General features: G+C 39.5%; 1 protein-coding gene across 1 annotated transcript in view; it reads right to left on the reverse strand.

Annotated features, from left to right (window-relative positions):
• Positions 1–945: 945 nt before the first annotated feature.
• Positions 946–25,839, reverse strand: part of LOC130707191 (ELKS/Rab6-interacting/CAST family member 1-like) — an 89,181-nt gene continuing 64,287 nt past the window's right edge. Inside the window, 1 exon segment of the mRNA XM_057540412.1 lies at positions 946–1,227. Within this exon segment, the coding sequence (XP_057396395.1) occupies positions 1,206–1,227 (22 nt within the window). The 3' untranslated portion in view covers positions 946–1,205.

The raw sequence follows: 25,839 nt of genomic DNA on the forward strand, positions 1-25,839 counted from the left end.
TCTTAGTTCTAATAGTCGTTCTATCAAATGAACAAACATGAGGGGTTATAGGGAACTTCTGAATTTGTAGTCAGCCATCCAGAAATGTGTGTGGCCTGGGCCTTGCATTTGCAGCTGGCATCTGACATGGGGGCAGTCTTGTTGTGTTGCAGGAAGGGTAACCCCTTCCAGGGCCTGAGAATGGGCTCCTGTCTAACACTCAGAAGTGAATTGTCCAAGGAGACACACATGCTGACAAAGCGAGAGATTTCATTGGGAAGGGGCGCCCAGGTGGAGAGCAGCAGGGTAAGGGAACCCAGAAGAACTGCTCTGCCACATAGCTCAAAGTCTCACGTTTTATAGTAATGGGGTTTGTTTCTGGGTTGTCTCTGGCCGATCATTCTGACTCAGGGTCCTTCCTGGTGGCATGCCCATCGCTCAGCCAAGATGGATTCCAGTGAGAAGGATTCTGGGAGGTTGGTAAGATATATGGACTGGCATCTCTTCTCTCCTTTTGACCTTTCCCGAATTCTTACGGTTGGTGGTAGCTTGTTAGTTCTGTATTCCTTACCAGAACCTCCTATTGTAAGATAACTCATTGCAAGTGGTTACTATCGTGTCTGGCCAGGGTGGGCAGTTATGGTCAGAGGTTCCCCCAACAACAGGACTGGGCCCTTCAACTGTGGAATCTGGTGTTAATTTTGGTTAGTGGTAGAATTGAGTTGTAAGACACCCAGTTGGAATTGGAGAGCTGGTGAAGTGGTTTCGGAAAACACACCACATGTTTGCTGTTGGGGTTTAAACAAAACAAAACTCTCAACCTCACAACTCTTTCTGAGGTCCCTCTCTCCCTCAACTTAGGTCAAGCAGAAAGGCTAGAGGAGACTCAAGTTAGCAATTTCCCCTGTTGCCAAAAAAACCTTGGCTCTCTGTGCACTGATGCTGAACAGGAATATGGAGACAGAGTTTTTGGAGGAAAAGAAAGATAGCTTTTAATTCTTTGCCAGGCAAAGGGGAAACCACAGCAGGCTAGTGCCTCAAGAACTGTGCCCTCACTTCCCGAGGAATCAGAGGAGATCTTATAGGTGGGGCTCAAAGTCCGGGGGTGTATGATAAGGATCGAAGTCATGAAGGTCTTGCATTTTTCTTCTTCTTGCATTATTTCAAAACAGTCACATCTGGCGTCAGGCGGCCTGACCCGGTAACTGGGCCTGTTTGTCTCTGGCTTATTGGCCTGTGACCTTCTTTCTGAAATGCAAAAAGCGACAAGGGGTGACTTGTTACAAGGGAGTGCAGGGAGCTTAAACACCAGGTGCAGGATGTAATTTACATCACACAGAGTTAGGGGGTGATAGGTGCAGGATGTAATTCACATAGTGTCAGGTAGTGATAGGTTAGCTTTGTGAAGGATGAATCTAGTTACAGACACTACAGATTAGTAACAGTTAAAATATAGCTAGGAGTGATTAACTCTTTCAGGCCTGTTGGTTTCTTCTCTAGGCTGATCACTGTTCCCTTTACTTTCCTTGTTCTCAGGAGAGGAAAAACTCCATTTCTATTTTTGCTGCAACAAATTCCCCACTGCCAGTTCATTCCCTCCGTATCAGTGGAGGAAGGGAAACGGGCATCATTCTTGTCTGGCTGAGGACAAAACTTCAGTTTTGCTCCACTTGACAAACACCAGCTGTCTGGCCCAGGGGCGCATCTATCTCCTAGTTCACCCTCCCACCATGTCAGTTAGGCACTGGTAAAACAGAATCTTTTGAGGACAGGCATTGTTAAGAGCAGAATATTGTGGGCATATTTCAAAATTTCTATTTTACTGTCTCTCCAATTTTGGAGACAGCAGTCGGCCCTGTGATTAATGGTTTGATAGATCCGAGTCGTTAATTTTAAGTTTGTTTGCTTTTTTCTGGTGAGGATTATAGGAATGTCCCCTTCTAAGCTCTTTACATGCCAGATGAGAATCTAGAAGTCTGACTCCATTTTTTAATGTTTGACTGCTGACAACTTTTAAAGCCTCATCCTTCCTTCTCCTGGTGCCCCACATCTGTACAAGATGACAAGAAGCCCTGGGTGCTTACTTCTTTGGTGCTGGTAAGAGATTAAATCCTTGGTAGCCCCTGCCTTTGTGTGCAAAATCTCACACTAGCCCACCTCCTAATCTCAATTAAAACAAACAAACAAACAAAAAACCTCAGGCCAAAATTTGCAGCAACATGGATGGACCTAGAGATTCTCATACTGAGTGAAGTAAGTCAGACAGAGAAAGACAAGTATATTATATCGCTGATATGTGGAATCTAAAAAAATGGCACAAATGAACTTATTTATAAAACAGAAATAGAGTCACAGATGTGAAAAACAAACACAGTTACTGGGGGGAAAGGGGGGTGGGGAAGGTTAAATTGGGAGATTGGGATTGACATATACACACTAACATATATAAAATAGGGGGACTTCCCTGGTGGTCCAGTGGTGAAGACTCTCCACTTCCAATGCAGGAGGCACAGGTTCAATCCCTGGTCTGGGAACTAAGATCCCATGTGCTGTGTGGCGCGGCCAAAAAATTTTTTTAAATTAAATAAAATAGATAACTAATAGGGACCTACTATATAGCACAGGGAACCCTACTCAGGACTCTGTAATGACCTATATGGGAAAAGAATCTAAAAAAGAGTGGATATATATTTATGTATAATTGATTCACTTTGCTGTACAGCAGAAACTAACACACATTGTAAATCAACTATATTCCAATAAAAATTTAAAAAAAAAAAAAAAAAAAAAACTCAGGCCAGGCTCCTTTCCTTGTTCTGTCAAGGCACTTCCCACCTACTTAAGAGGCCTTCCCTGCCCTCCCCAGACACTTCCATTATGGAAGTAATAAACTCTTTCATACGTTCTTGGCAGTAATGTGTTGTCAATCAAACCTAGGGTAGGGACCCACCTAACACAGTAGGTTACCATAACAGTTATAGAAGGGGTAAGGTATTGTCAACTGAAAAAAAATATTCACAGCCTGAAAATTGAGAGTTGTGTTTTCTTCAGTGGACATACTGAGGACTTCAAGTCCGGGAGGCAGCATTTCAAGTAACCCTGAGAAAACTGCTCTGAGGAGGCGAGGCGGGGAGCTAGGATATATAGGAGTTTTGCAACAAGGGGCAGGTAGTAGGAACAAAAGATTACTGTTAATAAAAGAAAACTAGGTACAGTAAGTCCCGTGCATAAGAATGAGTTCTGATTCTGAGAGCACGTTTATCAGTGCAGCTTGTTTGTAAGTCCAACAAAGTTACTCTAGGTATCCAACTAACACAATCGGCTATAATAGTACTGTACTGTAATAGGTTTATAATACTCGTCACACAAATAATACATAAAAAAACAAAGAATAAATAAAACATTTTTAATCTTACAGTGCAGTACCTTGAAAAGTACAGTAGTACAGTACAACAGCTGGCATACAGGGGCTGGCATCGAGTGAACAGGCAAAAAGAGTTACTGACTGGAGGAGGGAGAGGAGGTGGGAGATGGTAGAGCTGAAGGATCGTCAGCAATAGGAGGTGGAGAGCAAGCTGCAGTTTCACTCACACCTAACGTTGATGGAACGCTCATTTGCATCTTTGAAAGTTCGAAACTTGAAGGGTCGTTTGCAGGGACTTACTGTATCTCAAGTTAAGGAATTTAGCGCTTTTCTATGTATGGGAAGATGCAAGAGTCTGGGCTCACTGAAATCATTCCTTTTTTTTTTTTAACATCTTTATTGGAGTATAATTGCTTTACAATGGTGTGTTAGTTTCTGCTTTATAACAAAGTGAATCAGTTATACATATACATATGTTCCCATATCTCTTCCCTCTTGCATCTGCCTCCCTCCCACCCTCCCTATCCCACCCCTCTAGGTGGTCACAAAGCACCGAGCTGATCTCCCTGTGCTATGCAGTTGCTTCCCACTAGCTATCTATTTTACGCTTGGTAGTGTATATGTGTCCATGCCACTCTCTCACTTTATCACAGCTTACCCTTCCCCCTCCCCATATCCTCAAGTCCATTCTCTAGTAGGTCTGTGTCTTTATTCCCGTCTTGCCACTAGGTTCTTCATGACCTCTTTTTTTTCTTCCCCTTAGATTCCATATATATGTGTTAGCATACTATATTTGTTTTTCTCTTTCTGACTTACTTCACTCTGTATGACAGACTCTAACTCCATCCACCTCACTACAAATACCTCCATTTCGTTTCTTTTTATGGCTCAGTAATATTCCATTGTATATATGTGCCACATCTTCTTTATCCATTCATCCGATGATGGACACTTAGATTTCTTCCATGTCCTGGCTATTGTAAATAGAGCTGCAATGAACATTTTGGTACATGACACTTTTTGAATTATGGTTTTCTCAGGGTATATGCCCAGTAGTGGGATTGCTGGGTCGTATGGTAGTTCTATTTTTAGTTTTTTAAGGAACCTCCATACTGTTCTCCATAGTGGCTATATCAATTTACATTCCCACCAACAGTGCAAGAGTGTTCCCTTCTCTCCACACCCTCTCCAGCATTTATTGTTTCTAGATTTTTTGATGATGGCCATTCTGACTGGTGTGAGATGATATCTCATTGTAGTTTTTTAATTTTTTAACATATTTATTGGAGTATAATTGCTTTACAATGGTGTGTTAGTTTCTGCTTTATAACAAAGTGAATCAGTTATACATACACATATGTTCCCATATCTCTTCCCTCTTGCATCTCCCTCCCTCCCACCCTCGCTATCCCACCCCTCTAGGTGGTCACAAAGCACAGAGCTGATCTCCCTGTGCTATGCGGTTGCTTCCCACTGGCTATCTACTTTACGGTTGGTAGTGTATATATGTCCATGCCACTCTCTCACTTTGTCACATCTTACCCTTCCCCCTCCCCATATCCTCAAGTCCATTCTCTAGTAGGTCTGTGTCTTTATTCCCGTCTTGCCACTAGGTTCTTCATGACCTTTTTTTTTCCCCTTAGATTCCATATATACGTGTTAGCATACTGTATTTGTTTTTCTCTTTCTGACTTACTTCACTCTGTATGACAGACTCTAACTCCATCCACCTCACTACAAATAACTCCAATTCGTTTCTTTTTATGGCTGAGTAATATTCCATTGTATATATGTGCCACATCTTTATCCATTCATCCGATGATGGACACTTAGATTTCTTCCATGTCCTGTCTATTGTAAATAGAGCTGCAGTGAACATTTTGGTACATGACTCTTTTTGAATTATGGTTTTCTCAGGGTGTATGCCCAGTAGTGGGATTGCTGGGTCGTATGGTATTTCTATTTTTAGTTTTTTAAGGAACCTCCGTACTGTTCTCCATAGTGGCTGTATCAATACACATCCCCACCAACAGTGCAAGAGTGTTCCCTTCTCTCCACACCCTCTCCAGCATTTATTGTTTCTAGATTTTTTGATGATGGCCATTCTGACCGGTGTGAGATGATATCTCATTGTAGTTTTGCATTTCTCTAATGATTAATGATGTTGAGCATTCTTTCATGTGTTTGTTGGCAATCTGTATATCTTCTTTGGAGAAATGTCTATTTAGGTCGTCTGCCCATTTTTGGATTGGGTTGTTTGTTTTTTTGTTATTGAGCTGCATGAGCTGCTTGTAAATCTTGCAGATTAATCCTTTGTCAGTTGCTTCATTTGCAAATATTTTCTCCCATTCTGAGGGTTGTCTTTTCGTCTTGTTTATGGTTTCCTTTGCTGTGCAAAAGCTTTGAAGTTTCATTAGGTCCCATTTGTTTATTTTTGTTTTTATTTCCATTTCTCTAGGAGCTGGGTCAAAAAGAATGTTGCTGTGATTTATGTCATAGAGTGTTCTGCCTCTCTTTTCCTCTAAGAGTTTGATAGTGTCTGGCCTTACATTTAGGTCTTTAATCCATTTTGAGTTTATTTTTGAGTATGGTGTTAGGGAGTGTTCTAATTTCATACTTTTACATGTACCTGTCCAGTTTTCCCAGCACCACTTATTGAAGAGGCTGTCTTTTCTCCAGTGTATATGCTTGCCTCCTTTATCAAAGATAAGGTGACCATATGTGCGTGGGTTTATCTCTGGGCTTTCTATCCTGTTCCATTGATCTATATTTCTGTTTTTGTGCCAGTACCATACTGTCTTGATTACTGTAGCTTTGTAGTATAGTCTGAAGTCAGAGAGTCTGATTCCTCCAGCTCTGTTTTTTCCCCTCATGACTGCTTTGGCTATTTGGGGTCTTTTGTGTCTCCATACAAATTTTAAGATTTTTTGTTCTAGTTCTGTAAGAAATGCCATTGGTAATTTGATAGGGACTGCTTGAATCTGTAGATTGCTTTGGGTAGTAGAGTCATTTTCACAATGTTGATTCTTCCAATCCAAGAACATGGTATATCTCTCCATCTATTTGTATCATCTTTAATTTCTTTCATCAGTGTCTTATAATTTTCTGCATACAGGTCTTCTGTCTCCTTAGGTAAGTTTATTCCTAGATATTTTATTCTTTTTGTTGCAATGGTAAATGGGATTGTTTTCTTAATTTCACTTTCAGATTTTTCATCATTAGTGTACAGGAATGCAAGAGATTTCTCTGCATTAATTTTGTATCCTGCTACTTTACCAAATTCATTGATTAGCTCTAGTAGTTTTCTGGTAGCATCTTTAGGATTCGCTATGTATAGTATCATGTCATCTACAAACAATGACAGCTTTCCTTCTTCTTTTCTGATTTGGATTCCTTTTATTTCTTTTTCTTCTCTGATTGCTGTGGCTAAAACTTCCAAAAGTATATTGAATAATGGTGGTGTGAGTGGGCAACCTTGTCTTGTTCGTGATCTTAGTGGAAATGGTTTCAGTTTTTCACCATTGAGGACGATGTTGGCTGTGGGTTTGTCATATAGGGCCTTTATTATGTTGAGGAAAGTTCCCTCTATGCCTACTTTCTGCAGGGCTTTTATGATAAATGGTGTTGAATTTTGTCGAAAGCTTTCTCTGCATCGATTGAGATGATCATATGGTTTTTCTCCTTCAGTTTGTTAATATGGTGTATCACGTTGATTGATTTGCGTATATTGAAGAATCCTTGCATTCCTGGAATAAACCCCACTTGATCATGGTGTATGATCCTTTTAATGTGCTGTTGGATTCTGTTTGCTAGTATTTTGTTGAGGATTTTTGCATCTATGTTCATCAGTGATATTGGCCTGTAGTTTTCTTTCTTTGTGACATCTTTGTCTGGTTTTGGTATCAGGGTGATGGTGGCCTCGTAGAATGAGTTGGGGAGTGTTCCTCCCTCTGCAATATTTTGGAAGAGTTTGAGAAGGATAGGTGTTAGCTCTTCTCTAAATGTTTGTTAGAATTCACCTGTGAAGCCATCTGGTCCTGGGCTTTTGTTTGTTGGAAGATTTTTAATCACATTTTCAATTTCAGTGCTTGTGATTGGTCTGTTCATATTTTGTATTTCTTCCTGGTTCAGTCTCAGCAGGTTGTGCATTTCTAAGAATTTGTCCATTTCTTCCAGGTTGTCCATTTTATTGGCATAGAGTTGCTTGTGGTAAACTCTCATGATCGTTTGTATTTCTGCAGTGTCAGTGGTTACTTCTCCTTTTTCATTTCTAATTCTATTGATTTGAGTCTTCTCCCTTTTTTTCTTGATGAGTCTGGCTAATGGTTTATCAATTTTGTTTATCTTCTCAAAGAACCAGCTTTTAGTTTTAATTGATCTTTGCTATCGTTTCCTTCATTTCTTTTTCATTTATTTCTGATCTGATCTTTATGATTTCTTTCCTTCTACTAACTTTGGGGTTTTGTTGTTCTTCTTTCTCTAATTGCTTTAGGTGCAAGGTTAGGTTGTTTATTTGAGATATTTCTTGTTTCTTAAGGTAGGATTGTATTGCTATAAACTTCCCTCTTAGAACTGCTTTTGCTGCATCCCATAGGTTTTGGGACGTCGTGTCTCCATTGTCATTTGTTTCTAGGTATTTCTTGATTTCCCCTTTGATTTCTTCTGTGATCACTTCGTTATTAAGTAGTGTATTGTGTAGCCTCCATGTGTTTGTATTTTTTACCGATCTTTTCCTGTAATTGATATCTAGTCTCATAGCACTGTGGTCGGAAAATATACTTGAATATGATTTCAATATTCTTAAATTTACCAAGGCTTGATTTGTGACCCAAGATAAGATCTATCCTGGAGAATGTTCCATGAGCACTTGAGAAAAATGTGTATTCTGTTGTTTTTGGGTGGAATGTCCTATAAATATCAATTAAGTTCATCTTGTTTAATGTATCATTTAAAGCTTGAGTTCCCTTATTTATTTTCATTTTGGATGATCTGTCCATTGGTGAAAGTGGGGTGTTAAGGTCCCCTACTATGATTGTGTTACTGTCAACTGCCCCTTTTATGGCTGTTAGTATTTGCCTTATGTATTGAGGTGCTCCTATGTTGGGTGCATAAATATTAACAATTGTTAAATCTTCTTCTTGGATCAATCCCTTGATCATTATGTAGTGTCCTTGTTTGTCTCCTGTAACAGTCTTTATTTTAAAGTCTATTTTGTCTGATATGAGAATTGCTACTCCAGCTTTCTTTTGATTTCCACTTGCATGGAATATCTTTTTCCATCCCCTCACTTGCAGTCTGTATGTGTCCCTAGGTCTGAAGTGGGTCTCTTGTAGACAGCATATATATGGGTGTTGTTTCTGTATCCATTCAGCCAGTCTGTGTCTTTTGGTGGGAGCATTTAATCCATTTACATTTAAGGTAATTATCGATATGTATGTTCCTATTCCCATTTTCTTAAATGTTTTGGGTTTGTTATTGTAGGTGTTTTCCTTCTCTTGTGTTTCTTGCCTAGAGAAGTTCTTTTAGCATTTGTTGTAAAGCTGGTTTGGTGGTGCTGAACTCTCTCAGCTTTTGCTTGTCTGTAAGGGTTTTAATTTCTCCATCAAATCTGAATGAGATCCTTGCTGGGTAGAGTAATCTTGGTTGTAGGTTTTTCTCCTTCATCACTTTAAATATGTCCTGCCACTCCCTTCTGGCTTGCAGAGTTTCTGCTGAAAGAGCAGCTGTTAACCTTATGGAGATTCCCTGGTGTGTTATTTGTTGTTTTTCCGTTGCTGCTTTTAATATGTTTTCTTTATATTTAATTTTTGATAGTTTGATTAATATGTGTCTTGGCATGTTTCTCCTTCGATTTATCCTGTATGGGACTCTCTGTGCTTCCTGGACTTGATTAACTATTTCCTTTCCCATATTAGGGAAGTTTTCAACTATAATCTCTTCAAATATTTTCTCAGCCCCTTTCTTTTTCTCTTCTTCTTCTGGGACCCCTATAATTCGAATGTTGGTGCGTTTAATGTTGTCCCAGAGGTCTCTGAGACTCTCCTCAGTTCTTTTCATTCTTTTTTCTTTATTCTGCTCTGCAGTAGTTATTTCCACTATTTTATCTTCCAGGTCACTTATCCATTCTTCTGCCTCAGTTATTCTGCTATTGATCCCTTCTAGAGTATTTTAAATTTCATTTATTGTGTTGTTCATCGTTGTTTGGTTCCTCTTTAGTTCTTCTAGGTCCTTGTTAAATGTTTCTTGCATTTTGTCTATTCTATTTCCAAGATTTTGGATCATCTTTACTATCATTATTCTGAATTCTTTTTCAGGTAGACTGCCTATTTCCTCTTCATTTGTTAGGTCTGGTGTGTTTTTACCTTGCTCCTTCATCTTCTGTGTGTTTTTCTGTCTTCTCATTTTGCTTATCTTACTGTGCTTGGGGTCTCATTTTTGCAGGCTGCAGGTTCGTAGTTCCTGTTGTTTTTGGTGTCTGTCCCTAGTGGCTAAGGTTGGTTCAGTGGGTTGTGTAGGCTTCCTGGTGGAGGGGACTAGTGCCTGTGTTCTGGTGGATGGGGCTGGGTCTTGTCTTTCTGGTGGGGAGGTCCACGTCTGGTGGTGTGTTTTGGGGTGTCTGTGGCCTTATTATGATTTTAGGCAGCCTCTCTGCTAACGGATGGGGCTGTGTTCCTGTCTTGCTAGTTGTCTGGCATAGAGCCCCCAAAACAGTGGCTCCTTTAACCCTGTCCTGTGTGAGTGAAGAACGGATGCCCTCAGGCGACCTACACGCAGAGGTGGGGCCACATCCAAAGCTGAACCCCGGGAGCTGTGCGAGCAAAGAAGAGAAAGGGAAATTTCTCCCAGTAGCCTCAGAAGCAGCAGATTAAAGTTTCACAATCAACTTGATGTACCCTGCAACTGTGGAATACCTGAATAGACAACAAATCATCCCAAATTGCGGAGGTGGACTTTGGGAGCAAGATATATTATTTTTTCCCCTTTTCCTCTTTTTGTGAGTGTGTACGTGTATGCTTCTGTGTGAGATTTTGTCTGTATATCTTTGCTTTCACCATTTGTCCTAGGGTTCTGTCCGTCCGTTTTTTGTTTTGTTTTGTTTTGTTTTTTACTTAAAAAATTTTTTTCTTAATAATTATTTTTTATTTTAATAACTTTATTTTATTTTATCTTACTTTATTTTATTTTATCCTCTTTCTTTCTTTCTATTTTTTTCTCCCTTTTATTCTGAGTCATGTGGATGAAAGGCTCTTGGTGCTCCAGCCAGGCATCAGAGCTGTGCCTCTGAGGTGGGACAGCCAACTTCAGGACACTGGTCCACAAGAGACCTCCCAGCTCCACATAATACCAAACGGCGAAAATCTCCCAGAGATCTCTACCTCAACACCAAGACCCAGCTTCACTTAGCGACCAGCAAGCTACAGTGCTGGACACACTATGCCAAACAACTTGAAATCATTCCTTTGATATGCATCTCAGCTGTTTGGGGCCAGTATCCTGTGTTTTCACATCCTGAGTTTCCTCCGGGCTCACCAGCTCTCTGTTGTGATGTTGCAATTGCTGATGATTGTGACATCCTTTACTTACTGATATGGCAGGCAATATTTTATTTCTCAGTATCTTTATCAATACACTTTGCTTAATTGTTCTATTGATAAATACTCCAGATTTTTACGTATCAATGCATGCCACCCTTTATTTTTAAAAGGTACATATGATGATGAATTTATGTAATCCATTTTTTCTAAATATTGGGTTGGCCAAAATGTTTCTTTGGGTTTTTCCATAAGGTGGAAAAACCCAAACGAACTTTTTGACTAACCCAATAGATACATGGCTTGTTACTGTGGATGAAAAATGCTGCCTGCCATATCAATAAATAAAGGATGTGCAGCCATCAAGTCATCAGCCATCAAGCCATCCCCAACTGTGCACCCTGAGGGGATTCAGGGTGGAAAAAAGGATACTGGCCCTAGATAGTTAAGGTGCATATCAAAGGAATGTTTTCAGTGAGCCCAGATTCTCGAATCTTCCCACGTGTAGAAAAGCGCTAAATTCATTAACTTGAGATATCTGGTTTTCTTTAATTAACAGTAATCTTTTGATGTTCCACTACCTGGTTTTTATCTCAAAACTCCTGTATATCCTGGCTTCTCCCTTACCTCTTTGGAGCAGTCCCTCAGAGCTACCTGAGAGACAGCCTCCCAAGCTTGAGTCCTCAGAAAGTCCGCCAAATAAAACATAATTCTCAACTTTTATATTGGGCATTTTTTCAGTCGATATTACTAATTTTTGCTGCCAAAACCATGAATGAAAACTCAGATTGCCACCTTACAGGGCAAACAAACGTATACAAATTATGTTATTTTCCAAACTGAATTTCTTCTTCTTTTTTTTTTAATCAGTCACCAATTTTATACACATCACTGTATACATGTCAATCCCAATCGCCCAATTCAGCACACCATCATCCCCACCCCACAGCAGTTTTCCCCCCTTGGTGTCCACACGTTTGTTCTCTACATCTGTGTCTCAACTTCTGCCCTGCAAACCGGTTCATCTGTATCATTTTTCTAGGTTTCACATACATGCGTTAATATACGATATTTGTTTTTCTCTTTCTGACTTACTTCACTCTGTATGACAGTCCCTAGATCCATCCATGTCTCAACAAATGACTCAATTTTGTTCCTTTTTATGGCTGAGTAATATTCCATTGTATATATGTACCCCAACTTCTTTATCCATTCATCTGTTGATGGGCATCTAGGTTGCTTCCATGACCTGGCTATTGTAAATAGTGCTGCAACGAACACTCGGGTGCATGTGTCTTTTTGAATTACAGTTTTCTCTGGGTATATGCCCAGTAGTGGGATTGCTGGGTCATATGGTAATTCTATTTTTAGTTTTTGAAGGAACCTCCATATTGTTCTCCATAGTGGCTGTATCAATTTACATTCCCACCAACAGTGCAAGAGGGTTCCCTTTTCTCCACACCTTCTCCAGCATTTGTTGTTTGGTGATTTTCTGATGATGCCCATTCTAACTGCTGTGAGGTGAAACCTCATTGTAGTTTTGATTTGCATTTCTCTAATAATTAGTGACGTTGAGCATGTTTTCATGTGCTTCTTGGCCATCTATATGTCTTCTTTGGAAAAATGTCTGTTTAGGTCTTCTGCCCGTTTTTGGATTGGGTTGTTTGTTTCTTTAATATTGAGCTGAATGAGCTGTTTATATATTTTGGAAATTAATCCTTTGTCCGTTGATTTGTTTGCAAATATATTCTCCCATTCTGAGGGTTGTCTTTTGGTCTTGTTTATGGTTTCCTTTGCTGTGCAAAAGCTTTGAAGTTTCATTAGGTCCCATTTGTTTATTTTTGTTTTTATTTCTATTTCTCTAGGAGGTGGATCAAAAAAGATCTTGCTGTGATTTATGTCAAAGAGTGTTCTTCCTATGTTTTCCTCTAAGAGTTTTATAGTGTCCAGTCTTACATTTAGGTCTCGAAGCCATTTTGAGTTTATTTTTGTGTATGGTGTTAGGGAGTATTCTAATTTCATTCTTTTACATGTAGCTGTCCAGTTTTCCCAGCACCACTTATTGAAGAGACTGTCTTTTCTCCATTGTATATGTTTGCCTCCTTTGTCATAGATTAGTTGACCATAGGTGCGTGGGTTTATCTCTGGGCTTTCTATCTTGTTCCATTGATCTATGTTTCTGTTTTTGTGCCAGTACTATATTGTCTTGATTACTGTAGCTTTGTAGTATAGTCTGAAGTCAGGGAGTCTGATTCCTCCAGCTCCGTTTTTTTCCCTCAAGACTGCTTTGGCTATTCGGGGTCTTTTGTGTCTCCATACAGATTTTAAGATGATTTGTTCTAGTTTTGTAAAAAATGCCATTGGTAATTTGATGGGGATTGCATTGAATCTGTAAATTGCTTTGGGTAGTATAGTCATTTTCACAATGTTGATTCTTCCAATCCAAGAACATGGTATATCTCTCCATCTGTTGGTATCATCTTTAATTTCTTTCTTCAGTGTCTTATAGTTTTCTGCATACAGGTCTTTTGTCTCCCTAGGTAGGTGTATTCCTAGGTATTTTATTCTTTTTGTTGCATTGGTAAATGGGAGTGTTTCCATAATTTCTCTTTCAGATTTTTCATCATTAGTGTATAGGAATGCAAGAGATTTCTGTGCATTAATTTTGTATCCTGCAACTTTACCAAATTCATTGATTAGCTCTAGTAGTTTTCTGGTGGCATTTTTAGGATTCTCTGTGTATAGTATCATGTCATCTGCAAAGAGTGACAGTTTTACTTCTTCTTTTCCAATTTGTATTCCTTTTATTTCTTTTTCTTTTCTGATTGCCGTGGCTAGGACTTCCAAAACTATGTGGAATAATAGTGGTGAGAGTGGACATCCTCGTCTCGTTCCCGATCTTAGAGGAAATGCTTTCAGTTTTTCCCTGTTGAGAATAATGTTTGCTGTGGGTTTGTCGTATATAGCCTTTATTATGTTGAGGTAGGTTCCCTCTAGGCCCACTTTCTGGAGAGTTTTTATCATAAATGGGTGTTGAATTTTGGGAGAATTGGAAGCATTGAATTTTCTGCATCTATTGAGATGATCATATGGTTTTTATTCTTCAGTTTGTTAATATGGTGTATCACATTGACTGATTTGCGTATATTGAAGAATCCTTGCATCCCTGGGATAAATCCCACTTGATCGTGGTGTATGATCCTTTTAATGTGTTGTTGGATTCTGTTTGCTAGTATTTTGTTGAGGATTTTTGCATCTATATTCATGAGTGATATTGGTCTGTAATTTTCTCTTTTTGTAGTATCTTTGTCTGGTTTTGGTATCAGGGTGATGGTGGCCTCATAGAATGAGTTTGGGAGTGTTCCTTCCTCTGCAATTTTTTGGAAGAGTTTGAGAAGGATGGGTGTTAGCTCTTCTCTAAATGTTTGATAGAATTCACCTGTGAAGCCATCTGGTCCTGGACTTTTGTTTGTTGGAAGATTTTTAATCACAGTTTCAATTTCATTACTTGTGATTGGTCTGTTCATATTTTCTATTTCTTCCTGGTTCAGTCTTGGAAGGTTATACCTTCTCTAAGAATGTGTCCATTTCTTCCAGGTTGTCCATTTTATTGGCATAAAGTTGCTTGTAGTAGTCTCTTAGGATGCTTTGTATTTCTGCGGTGTCTGTTGTAACTTCTCCTTTTTCATTTCTCATTTTATTGATTTGAGTCCTCTCCCTCTTTTTCTTGATGAGTCTGGCTAATGGCTTATCAATTTTGTTTATCTTCTCAAAGAACCACCTTTTAGTTTATTGATCTTTGCTCTTGTTTCCTTTGTTTCTTTTTCATTTATTACTGCTCTAATCTTTATGATTTCTTTCCTTCTGTAAACTTTGGGTTTTGTTTGTTCTTCTTCTCTAGTTCCTTTAGGTGTAAGGTTAGATTGTTTACTTGAGATTTTTCTTGTTTCTTTAGGTAGGCTTGTAGAGCTATAAACGTCCCTCTTACAACTGCTTTTGCTGCATCCCATAGGTTTTGGGCCGTCGTGTTTTCATTGTCATTCCTCTCTAGGTATTTTTTGATTTCCTCTTTGATTTCTTCAGTGATCTCTTGGTTATTTAGTAACGTATTGTTTAGCGTCCATGTGTTTGTGTTTTTTACATTTTTTCCCCTGTAATTGATTTCTAATCTCATAGCGTTGTGGTCAGAAAAGATGCTTGATATGATTTCAATTTTCTTAAATTTACTGAGGCTTGATTTGTGACCCAGGATGTGATCTATCCTGGAGAATGTTCCGTACACACTTGAGAAGAAAGTGTAATCTGCTGTTTTTGGATGGAATGTCCTATAAATATCAATTAAATCTATCTGGTCTATTGTGTCATTTAAAGCTTCTGTTTCCTTATTTATTTTCATTTGGGATGATCTGTCCATTGGTGTCAGTGAGGTGTTAAAGTCCCCCACTATTACTGTGTTACTGTAGATTTCCTCTTTTATAGCTGTTAGCAGTTGCCTTATGTATTGAGGTGCTCCTATGTTGGGTGCATATGTCTTTATAATTGTTATATCTTCTTCTTGGATTGATCCCTTGATCATTATGTAGTGTCCTTCCTTGTCTCTTGTAACATTCTTTATTTTAAAGTCTATTTTATCTGATATGAGTATAGCTACTCCAGCTTTCTTTTGATTTCCATTTGCATGGAATATCTTTTTCCATCCCCTCACTTTCAGTCTGTATGTGTCCCTAGGTCTGAAGTGGGTCTCTTGTAGACAGCATATATATGGGTCTTGTTTTTGTATCCATTCAGCCAGTCTATGTCTTTTGGTTGGGGCATTTAATCCATTCACGTTTAAGGTAATTATCGATATGTATGTTCCTATGACCATTTTCTTAATTGTTTTGGGTTTGTTTTTGTAGGTCCTTTTCTTCTCTTGTGTTTCCCACTTAGAGAAGTTCCTTTAGCATTTGTTGTAGAGCTGGTTTGGTGGTGCTGAATTCTCTTAGCTTTTGCTTGTCTGTAAAGGTTTTGATTTCTCCATCAAATCTAAATGAGATCCTTGCTGGGTAGAGTAATCTTGGTTGTAGGTTCTTCCCTTTCATCACTTTAAGTATATCATGCCACTCCCTTCTGGCTTGCAGAGTTTCTGCTGAGAAATCAGCTGTTAACCTTATGGGAGTTCCCTTGTATGTTATTTGTCGTTTTTCCCTTGCTGCTTTCAATAATTTTTCTTTGTCTTTAATTTTTGCCACTTTGATTACTATGTGTCTCGGCGTGTTTCTCCTTGGGTTTATTCTGTATGGGACTCTCTGCGCTTCCTGGACTTGGGTGGCTATTTCCTTTCCCATGTTAGGGAAGTTTTCGACTATAATCTCTTCAAATATTTTCTCTGGTCCTTTCTCTCTCTCTTCTCCTTCTGGGACCCCTATAATGCGAATGTTGTTGCTTTTAATGTTGTCCCAGAGGTCTCTTAGGCTGTCTTCATTTCTTTTCATTCTTTTTTCTTTAGTCTGTTCCATAGCAGTGAATTCCACCATTCTGTCTTCCAGGTCACTTATCCGTTCTTCTGCCTCAGTTATTCTACTATTGATTCCTTCTAGTGTAGTTTTCATTTCAGTTATTGTATTGGTCATCTCTGTTTGTTTGTTCTTTAATTCTTCTAGGTCTTTGTTAATTATTTCTTGCATCTTCTCAATCTTTGCCTCCATTCTTATTCCGAGGTCCTGGATCATCTTCACTATCATTATTCTGAATTCTTTTTCTGGAAGGTTGCCTATCTCCACTTCATTTAGTTGTTTTTCTGGGGTTTTTTCTTGTTCCTTCATCTGGTACATAGCCCTCTGCCTTTTCATCTTCTCTGTCTTTCTGTAACTGTGGTTTTTGGTCCACAGGCTGCAGGATTGTAGTTTTTCTTGCTTCTGCTCCTCATTGTAGTTTTGATTTGCATTTCCCTGATGATTAGTGATGTTGAGCATCTTTTCACGTGCCTGGTGGCCATCTGTATGTCTTCTTTGGAAAAATGTCTACTCAGATCCTCTGCCCATTTTTTAATCTTTTTTTTTTTTGATATTGAATTGTATGACTTCTTTGTATATTTTGGACCCCTTATTGAATACATTATCTGCAAATATCTTCTCCAATTCAGTAGGTGGTCTTTTTGTTTTGTTAATAGTTTCCTTTGCTGTGCAAAAACTATGTAGTTTGATGTGGTCCCACTTCTTTAGTTTTGCCTGTTTCCCTTGCCTGAGGAGACATATCCAAAAAAAATTACTAAGACCGATATTGAAGAGGGTACTGCCTATGTTTTCTTCTAGAAGTTTTATGGTTTCAGGTCTCACATATAAGTCTTTAATCCATTTTGGTTTTTTGGTTATTTTCTTAAATTAATTTATTTATTTTTGACTGTGTTGGGTCTTTGTTGCTGCACGCGGGCTTTCTCTAGTTGCGGCAAGTGGGGGCTACTCTTTGTTGTGGTGCGCGGGCTTCTCATTGTGGCAGCTTCTCTTGTTGTGGAGCAAGCGCTCGCTCTAGGCACACGGGCTTCAGCAGTTGTGGCACGCGGGCTCTAGAGCGCAGGCTCAGTAGTTGTGGCACACAGGCTTAGTTGCTCCGTGGCATGTGGATCTTCCTGGACCAGGGCTCAAACCTGTGTCCCCTGCATTGGCAGGAGGATTCTTAACCACTGTGCCACTAAGGACGTCCTTTTAATCCATGTTGAACTTGTTTTTGTGCATGGTGTGAGAGAGCAGTCCAGTTTCATTATTTTTCATGTAGCTGCCCAGTTTTCCCAACACCGTTTGTTGAAGAAGCTGTCTTTCCCCCACTGTATATTCTTGGCCCTTTGTCATAGATTAATTGCCCATATAAATGTAGATGCATTTCTGGGCTCTCTATTATGTGCCATTGATCCATGTATCCATTTTTGTGCCAGTACCACACTGTTTTGAATACTGTAGCTTTATAATATAGTTTGAAATCAGGGAGCATGATACCTCCAGCTTTGTTCTTCTTTCTCAAGACTGTTTTGGTTATTTAGGGTCTTTTGTGTTTCCATACAAACTTTAGAATTATTCTAGTTCTATGAAGAATGCCATTGGCATTTTGTACTTATTTTAAAATCTATTCACAGCAAATTTCATTAAACATACTCACACACCAAATTCTTTTGTTTTTTTGCTTTCCCACTAAGGATTTATAATTCAGCAAATAGTTACACATTTGATTACAGAAAAACAGGGAGGTGGGTTTCTTTCTGTTCAACAAAAATAGAACATGAGTCACACTTCAAGCCACTTCTGAAATTTTTAATTTTCTAGCAGCCACATTAAAAAGTGATAAAGGAACAGGTAAAATTAATTTTAATAATATATTTTATTTAATCTAATATATATACACATTATTGTCATTTCAAACCTGTAGTCTATATAAAAAAAACTATTAACAAGCTATTTTACGTTTCTGTTTTGTACTTTGGTCTTCAAAGCCCAATGCATATTGTAATTGACACTTATGTCACATCTCAATTTGGACTTGCCATGTTTCAAGTGCTCAATAACCACATGTGGCTGGTGGCTACACACTGACAGTGCACATCTAAGATAACAAGTATGTTTCTACAGAACATCTTTAATCTTGAACTTGTCCTATATTATTTTCCCTGTCTGAATGTAGAATAACCCACAAAGAAAAAATAGGTCGGACTTCCCTGGTGGCGCAGTGGTTAAGAATCCACCTGCCAATGCAGGGGACACGGGTTCGAGCCCTAGTCCAGGAAATTCCCACATGCCGCGGAGCAACTAAGCCCGTGTGCCACAACCACTGAGCCTGCGCTCTAGAGCCCGCAAGCCACAGCTACTGAGCCCGTGTGCCACAACTACTGAAGCCTGTGTGCCTAGAGCCCGTGCTCTGCAACGAGAAGCCACTGCAATGAGAAACCTAATTTTTTTAAAAAATAGGTAATATGGGTAATGACTCACAGAGAGAATACCAAAACATCAGGAAATATTATTATTACCTTATATCACAACTATATTATTACATCAATAACATATTGAAACTATATTATATCAAAAGAATAAGGTATCTGAGAACCAGTACTGTATGTTTAGTGGCACTTACTGCTCAATAAGTATTGTGGAAAATTTCCTAGGAGACCAGTCTCATTTGAGACTGATATAGATAAGCCATCATGTACTTACAAATTATGTTGGACCACGCTGGAGAGGAAAAACATGTAAATAAACAACATTCCACTCTGCTAAACTATTTCTCTCAACCACTTCAATGCCACCAGTCTCACCAAGCCAGAAATAGGGGAAGCCGTCTTTTCAGGTCCCATTTATAATTCGTCAGCACAAGTTCCACTGCCCCCTCAATAAACACTCTTGCACCTGGAATTTTCCTCTATTCTACTTTAATTAATGATACAGGGTAAACCTTATTACATTCCGGAAAGGTCCACCTAAGAACTTTCAAACTCTGAAAATCTTATTTCTGAAACACGGTTCTTTCCTTTCTTCTACGTCTACTAAATCTACTCTTTGTCCATAGTATAACCTCTGACCTATCATCCCTAACTTTTTGTTATTCACCTCCATTCTGGTTTTATTTGTTTTTCTCCCAGCCTGAGCAATCATTTCAAATACAGCCTCACATCATCTTTTTTTTTCCAGTCATGTTTATTTTTACAAAACTTTACTTCTGTATTAAACAGTTTTCTCCATTCTACCCTCAGACTTCTGAACCTTCCTGCACATGGTCATGTATATGCTTGCCAAGCACATACACAGTATATCAAAAGTCCTCAGAATTCTATTCTCAAGCACCGTATTTTCTTCCCTTGTATTTTCCCTGTGGAAAATTTCAATTTTCCATGGTAACCGGCAAAACTGGTACTTTGAGAAGAAAGCAGACCCAAGATCTCAAAGCTAAAAAGAAGTGATGGAGCATGGATTTAAGATTAAATGGTCTGTCTTCAGATCCTAAGCTCTTAACCACTAATTCTGTAAGATTTCATATATGTAAAATTCTAGAAAATGCAAACTAATTACAGTAACAGAAAGCAGACCGAGGGTTGCCTGGATATGAGGGAGGAAGTGGGGAGGAGAGAAGAATATCAGGGAGAGGCAGAAGAAAGGGGTTACAAAGAGGTACAAGAAAACCTTGGGGACAGGTGTTCTTTATCTTGACCGTGCCATTGGTTTCAGAGGTGTATGTGCCGAAACTTACCAAACTGTACATTTTGAATATATGCAGTTTATTTGATGGCAATAAATTTGATTTTTTTAAGTAAGCAAAATTAGAAAGCATGGTATTAGAACAGGAATAAACCAACAGACGTTTGCCACAGAAGTGCAAGCCCAGACACACACACTCACACCATTTAGTGACCCATACACATATAAACAGAGGTGACACTGTAATCAGTGAGGAAAGCACAGAGTATCTGATAAACTGTTTTTAGACAACTGGCTACCCATACTGGGGGAGGGGGGAAGAACCCTGACTCATATCATACACAAAAATGAATTCTAGATGAATTAAAGCTTTATATATAGAAAGCAAATCTTTAAAACTTTTAGAAAGAAAGATACTGTTTAAGTATCTTTTAAGACAGGGCAGCATGGAAGGATTTTTTTTTTTTAAAGACCCAGAAAGGATACATCGTAAAGAAGAAATACTGGCAAAGCCAACTACGTTAAAATTCAAAACTCCTACACGTCATTTACCATCTTAAAATGTTTTAGTATTTTACCTATATTTTAAGTGCCTGAAATAGTTCTTAGTACACATACTACTAAGGAAAATAGAGGCATATTTATACTAACTTTTTTTTAAATTTATTTTATTTTATTTATTTTTATTTTTGGCTGTGTTGGGTCTTCGCTGCTGTGCACGGGCTTTCTCTAGTTACAGCGAGCAGGGGCTACTCTTCATCGCAGTGTGTGGGCTTTTCATTGTAGTGGCTTCTCTTGTGGCAGAGCGTGGGCTCCAGGCACACGGGATTCAGCAGTTTTGGCACGCAGGCTCAGGAGCTGTGGCTCGTGAGCTCTAGAGCGCAGGCTCAGCAGTTGTGGCGCACAGACTTTGTTGCTCCACGGCATGTGGGATCTTCCTGGACCAGGGATCGAACCCGTGTCCCCTGTATTGGCAGGCGGATTCTTAACCACTGCGCCACCAGGGAAGTCCCTACACTAGCTTTTGAAAATGTTGATATTTTGTGAACTGGTCAAAATAAATATGATGCAATACTGAACTTCAAGTTTCAAAATGTATGACCATTTACAATCACTCCAAAAAAATTAAATACCTAGGTCTAAATCTAACAAAACATGTATAGGCTCTGTATGCTGAAAATTACAAACGGCTAATGAAAGCAACTGAAGAAGATCTAAATGAGTTCTTCCCATGAATAGTATATGAAATGGAAACTTGACATGTGTAAAGATAGCCAATCTACTTAAATTTTTCCTCAAAGATGAGGAAAAAGAAAAGATTACTCAGCAGTGACCAAAAAAAAAAAAAAAAGTGTTTTACTGACAAACAGTAGAACTACAATAAGCCAAGCCCAGCGAATCCAAAAGATGTTACATTACAAATTTCCAGTTTTGGTGCCTGAATTCAGCACTAGAGAGCTCAGAGCAAGAACTAAAATCCAATGCAGAACAAAGATGGAATACGTGATCACCACTGAGTTCTCCAATGGTCCTTTCTAAAGTGCAAGGTGACAAAATTCCTTAAGTTACCCCCAGTTTTCCTTCATCTACCTATTAAAATCAGAAACACTCCACTATGCAAAGAAGGAAAAAAGGTCCAGAAGGGAAATGTCAGAACAGACTGAATATTTATTCAATAGGGAGAAAAGAACTGCCACCACAGAGCGAAGATTCTTGTGAATAGGAAATTCAACGACCAGGCTGTCGAGATGCCAGAAGAACTCACTGACCCTGATCCACCTGGCGTTTGTTGAGGCTCAGCTCCAGCCGGCCTACGTGGCTACTAGTCCCATCTGACAGCATCAGATGTGGCTCCTATTAGTGAACCCACTGCAGGGCATCCATCAGCCAGGGCGAGTCAAGAGGGAGCTCCTTGAACCCTCTGACCCGCTGCACAGTTAAAGAGGTCAAAGTCTTAGAAAGTACACATGCCAGAAATCTAAAAATAAATAAATCTCATGCCAAGTCATTTCTACCTAATTCCTACATTCTAGTTTGTATTCTGTATACTATATATTCCACTTCTAATATGTATTCTATATATCCCAATAACCACAAGCAAAAGAACAAAGCAACTCACCTTAAAAACATTTTACCCAATACCCTTGAAATACACTATTAAATTCTTATTGCAGAAGTCAAAAGCCCAGACATTTAAACCTGTAGATAAGCTTGAACTGCCTTGTCTCTCAGTTCTTCTCAGCATTAATTTCAGAAAAATGAAAGGCTTTCCATCTGTGGGTCAGGAATCAGAATACAGCAGGAAAACGTCCCTCATCACTTCTAAGTGTTTCTCATTCTGATGGGACCAACGTCTCAGGATAATAACTGTGAGGCCTCATATTGCTGCTTCTTTACCAAAAGTACCCAGATGCCCCAGCTGCACTTTTACGTTAGATCCCTGACTCTGCTAAGCGACCTGGAAATGGGCCTGCACTAACCACTCATAAATACCCGCATGCCGATTTGAGGGAATGTCAGGTATGAGACCCACAAGAATTGGTGACTGAAAAAGGTAAAGAATGAAAACTCCTGTTATAAACATACAAACCTTTGGTGTTACTGCAGTGGGAAATGCAGGTTTTGATATTTAAAATATTTCATATCACAAATATTAGCCACAGAAACTACCCAAGCCCACAGTCTAATTACTAAGTGATCTTTTCAATTCAAATCACCTGTGTACACTTTTTCTTGATCTGCTTTTTCATGCAATGCAGAATTTAAATGGGCTAGTCTGGAGAGCTGAGATAAAAATAACCACAAAAACCACTTTGCTACTACTAGATTAATTGCTCTGAATTCTACACTGATCTTTTGGTTTGGTGTGAACTAAATTCAGAGTATAATTTTGCGTGAGGTCCGTATTTTGCAAACCACAAAAAACATATTCAGGAAAACCCCTCACAGACTAGCAGGACACACTGGCATCACCCTAACACCATTCTTGGCAGGAGGAATAAGACCTTTTTTATTCACATCAACTGAGCTGGAGGAACAGCATCTAACCAGCTTGCCAAGCATCAAGGTCTGTGGCAAACAGGTTATGCCAACTTCAACAAAATCAAAAGGTTTTTCCTCCACAAGACTTTCTCTACCAAAGGACATGAACAGAAAAATGGCTACCTTGCTGTTTTGGCCTTTTACTTCTGACCACAAAAGTATTAATTATCTCAACCCATCTTAACCTTCTTTTGTTTTACATCAATAAACAGATCTACCTAAGAGCACATTAGCACTAGTAACTGCATGCCAGTAACAATGGCATGTTTCCTATAAGTCCTCTTTTGCAATTATATGACTCACTGCCTTTCTAACTCTCTGACCACACCTTTTCAGTTTTCTTCACTGGATCCACTGTCATTTCCCCCTCTTTACATCTCACTCGATACAACCTTCCTCTGGAGAAACCAATTCATCCCTAAGGCTTTAGCCACTACCCCCATAATGACAGCTTCCTAATATTTATTCCTAGCCTATTCCTAGCCCCAACCAGTTCTAAAAACCTGAGATTCTAACAAAAGTTTCTGCTTTCACTGAATATTTAGTTTAGAATGAGCTTTTTTTGTTTTAATCTTTTCTTTTAAAGGACCTTTAAAGATCACCTAATGTGGTCACACATAAATGTAAGTTAAATCTGAGTACTGTCTACTATATTATTTTCTGCATTTTTCCTGTACTTCATAAATTTTTTTTTTAATTTATGTATTTATTTATTTGGCTGTGTTGGGTCTTTGTTGTTGCGCGTGGGCTTTTTTTTAGTTGCGGCAAGCGGGGGCTACTCTTAGTTGCGGTACGCGGGCTTCTCATTGTGGTGGATTCTCTTGTTGCGGAGCACGGGCTCTAGGCGCGTGGGCTTCAGTAGTTGTGGCACATGGGCTCAGTAGCTGTGGCTCACGGGCTCTAGAGCGCAGGCTCAGTAGTTGTGGCGCACGGGCTTAGTTGCTCTGCGGCATGTGGGATCTTCCTGGACCAGGGCTCGAACCCGTGTCCCCTGCTTTGGCAGGCGGATTCTTAACCACTGCGCCACCAGGGAAGTCCCCATAAACTTTTAAAAAGGTAAATAATCTAAACTACTCCTAATTTTAAAGCTGAGGAAATCAAAGCCGAAACTAAGTGACTTGCCGAAGATCACTAAGTATAATTTCCTATCACCACATCTCCCACTGTTCCCATCTAGAAAGGAGGATGACTGAAGGGCGTTGGGTCATGAGGCTGAGAGTGTACACAAGCAGACCTTTTTAAAAGGCTATTTCAACTGCACTGAGTTCTGTCTGACATCCCAACAAAAGGTTGAAGAGCTCAGAGAAACTTGCAAAAGGCCACAGGCAGAGATGTGTCATTCAACACTGCACAGTTTATCTGTACAAAGGTGGGGAGAGGGCTACAAAGTTATCATCTAAGAAAACCAGTGGTGATATTTTAAACCCACTGATATTTAATATTCACCTCCAAATTCAGATGAGAACTTCATAATTTAAAAAATCTATTCTAGCCACATTAAACATCTATTCTAACCTTAGGAAGTTGGTATTATTATTATTCTCAGTGACAGATGAGAAAATGGAGGATTACAGAGGTAAGATAACTCATCCAAGGTCACATAACTAATAAATGTAGAAGGCTATTTCAAGCCTAGGTCTGACTCCAAAGCCCATGCTTTGACCACAGTGCTACTAAATCCAGACCACCTCTGTGAAGGTCAACCGATTAAAGGAGATGTTCATAAAACTGGAGCAATTCCATAGATACTATACACTGTACACTGCCCAACACAAAAGGACCTCATTCCATGGACCCTGAACAGGAAAAACACCAGGTCTTTTCCCACATCCCGTTTTTCCTTCAAGAATTTTAAAATTAAAAAAACAAAAACCGGGCTTCCCTGGTGGCGCAGTGGTTGAGAATCTGCCTGCTAATGCACGGGACACGGGTTCGAGCCCTGCTCTGGGAAGATCCCACATGCCGTGGAGCAACTGGGCCCGTGAGCCACAATTACTGAGCCTGCGCGTCTGGAGCCTGTGCTCCGCAACAAGAGAGGCCACGATAGTGAGAGGCCCGCGCACTGCGATGAAGAGTGGCCCCCGCTTGCCGCAACTAGAGGAAGCCCTCGCACAGAAACGAAGACCCAACACAGCCAAAATAAATAAATAAATAATAATTTAAAAAAAAAAACCAAAAAACTCCTGAATCCATGTTCTTTTTCATATGTGCTTAATTTTGTGATTTGAGAGCTGGATGAAAGTCTAGGGTAGCTTCAGAGAGGAGGATGAGATCGATAAAGAGCAATTATAGGGGGCCTCCCTGGTGGCGCAGTGGTTAAGAATCCTCCTGCCAATGCAGGAGACACAGGATCGAGCCCTGGTCTGGGAAGATCCCACATGCCGTGGAGCAACTAAGCCCGTGCGCCACAACTACTGAGCCTGTGCTCTAGAGCCTGTGAGCCACAACTAATGAGCCCGCGTACCACAACTACTGAAGCCTGCAAGCCTAGAGCCTGTGCTCTGCAACAAGAGAAGCCACCGCAATGAGAAGCCTGTGCACCACAACAAAGAGTAGCCCTTGCTCGCCGCAACTAGAGAAAGCCCGCGCGCAGCAACGAAGACCTAATGCAGCCAAAAATAAATAAATAAAATTATTTTTTTAAAAAAGAGCAATTATAGGAACAGAAAGATAGCAATTATAGAAATAGGTGAGAACTTTCAAAGAGCTGGTTCAAACTGTCTTTTATGGGATCCAACAGGAGAAAGCTGCTTTGGAAAAAGTGAGC

This window comes from Balaenoptera acutorostrata, chromosome 2, assembly GCF_949987535.1.
Source record: "Balaenoptera acutorostrata chromosome 2, mBalAcu1.1, whole genome shotgun sequence".
Classification (NCBI taxonomy): domain Eukaryota; kingdom Metazoa; phylum Chordata; class Mammalia; order Artiodactyla; family Balaenopteridae; genus Balaenoptera; species Balaenoptera acutorostrata.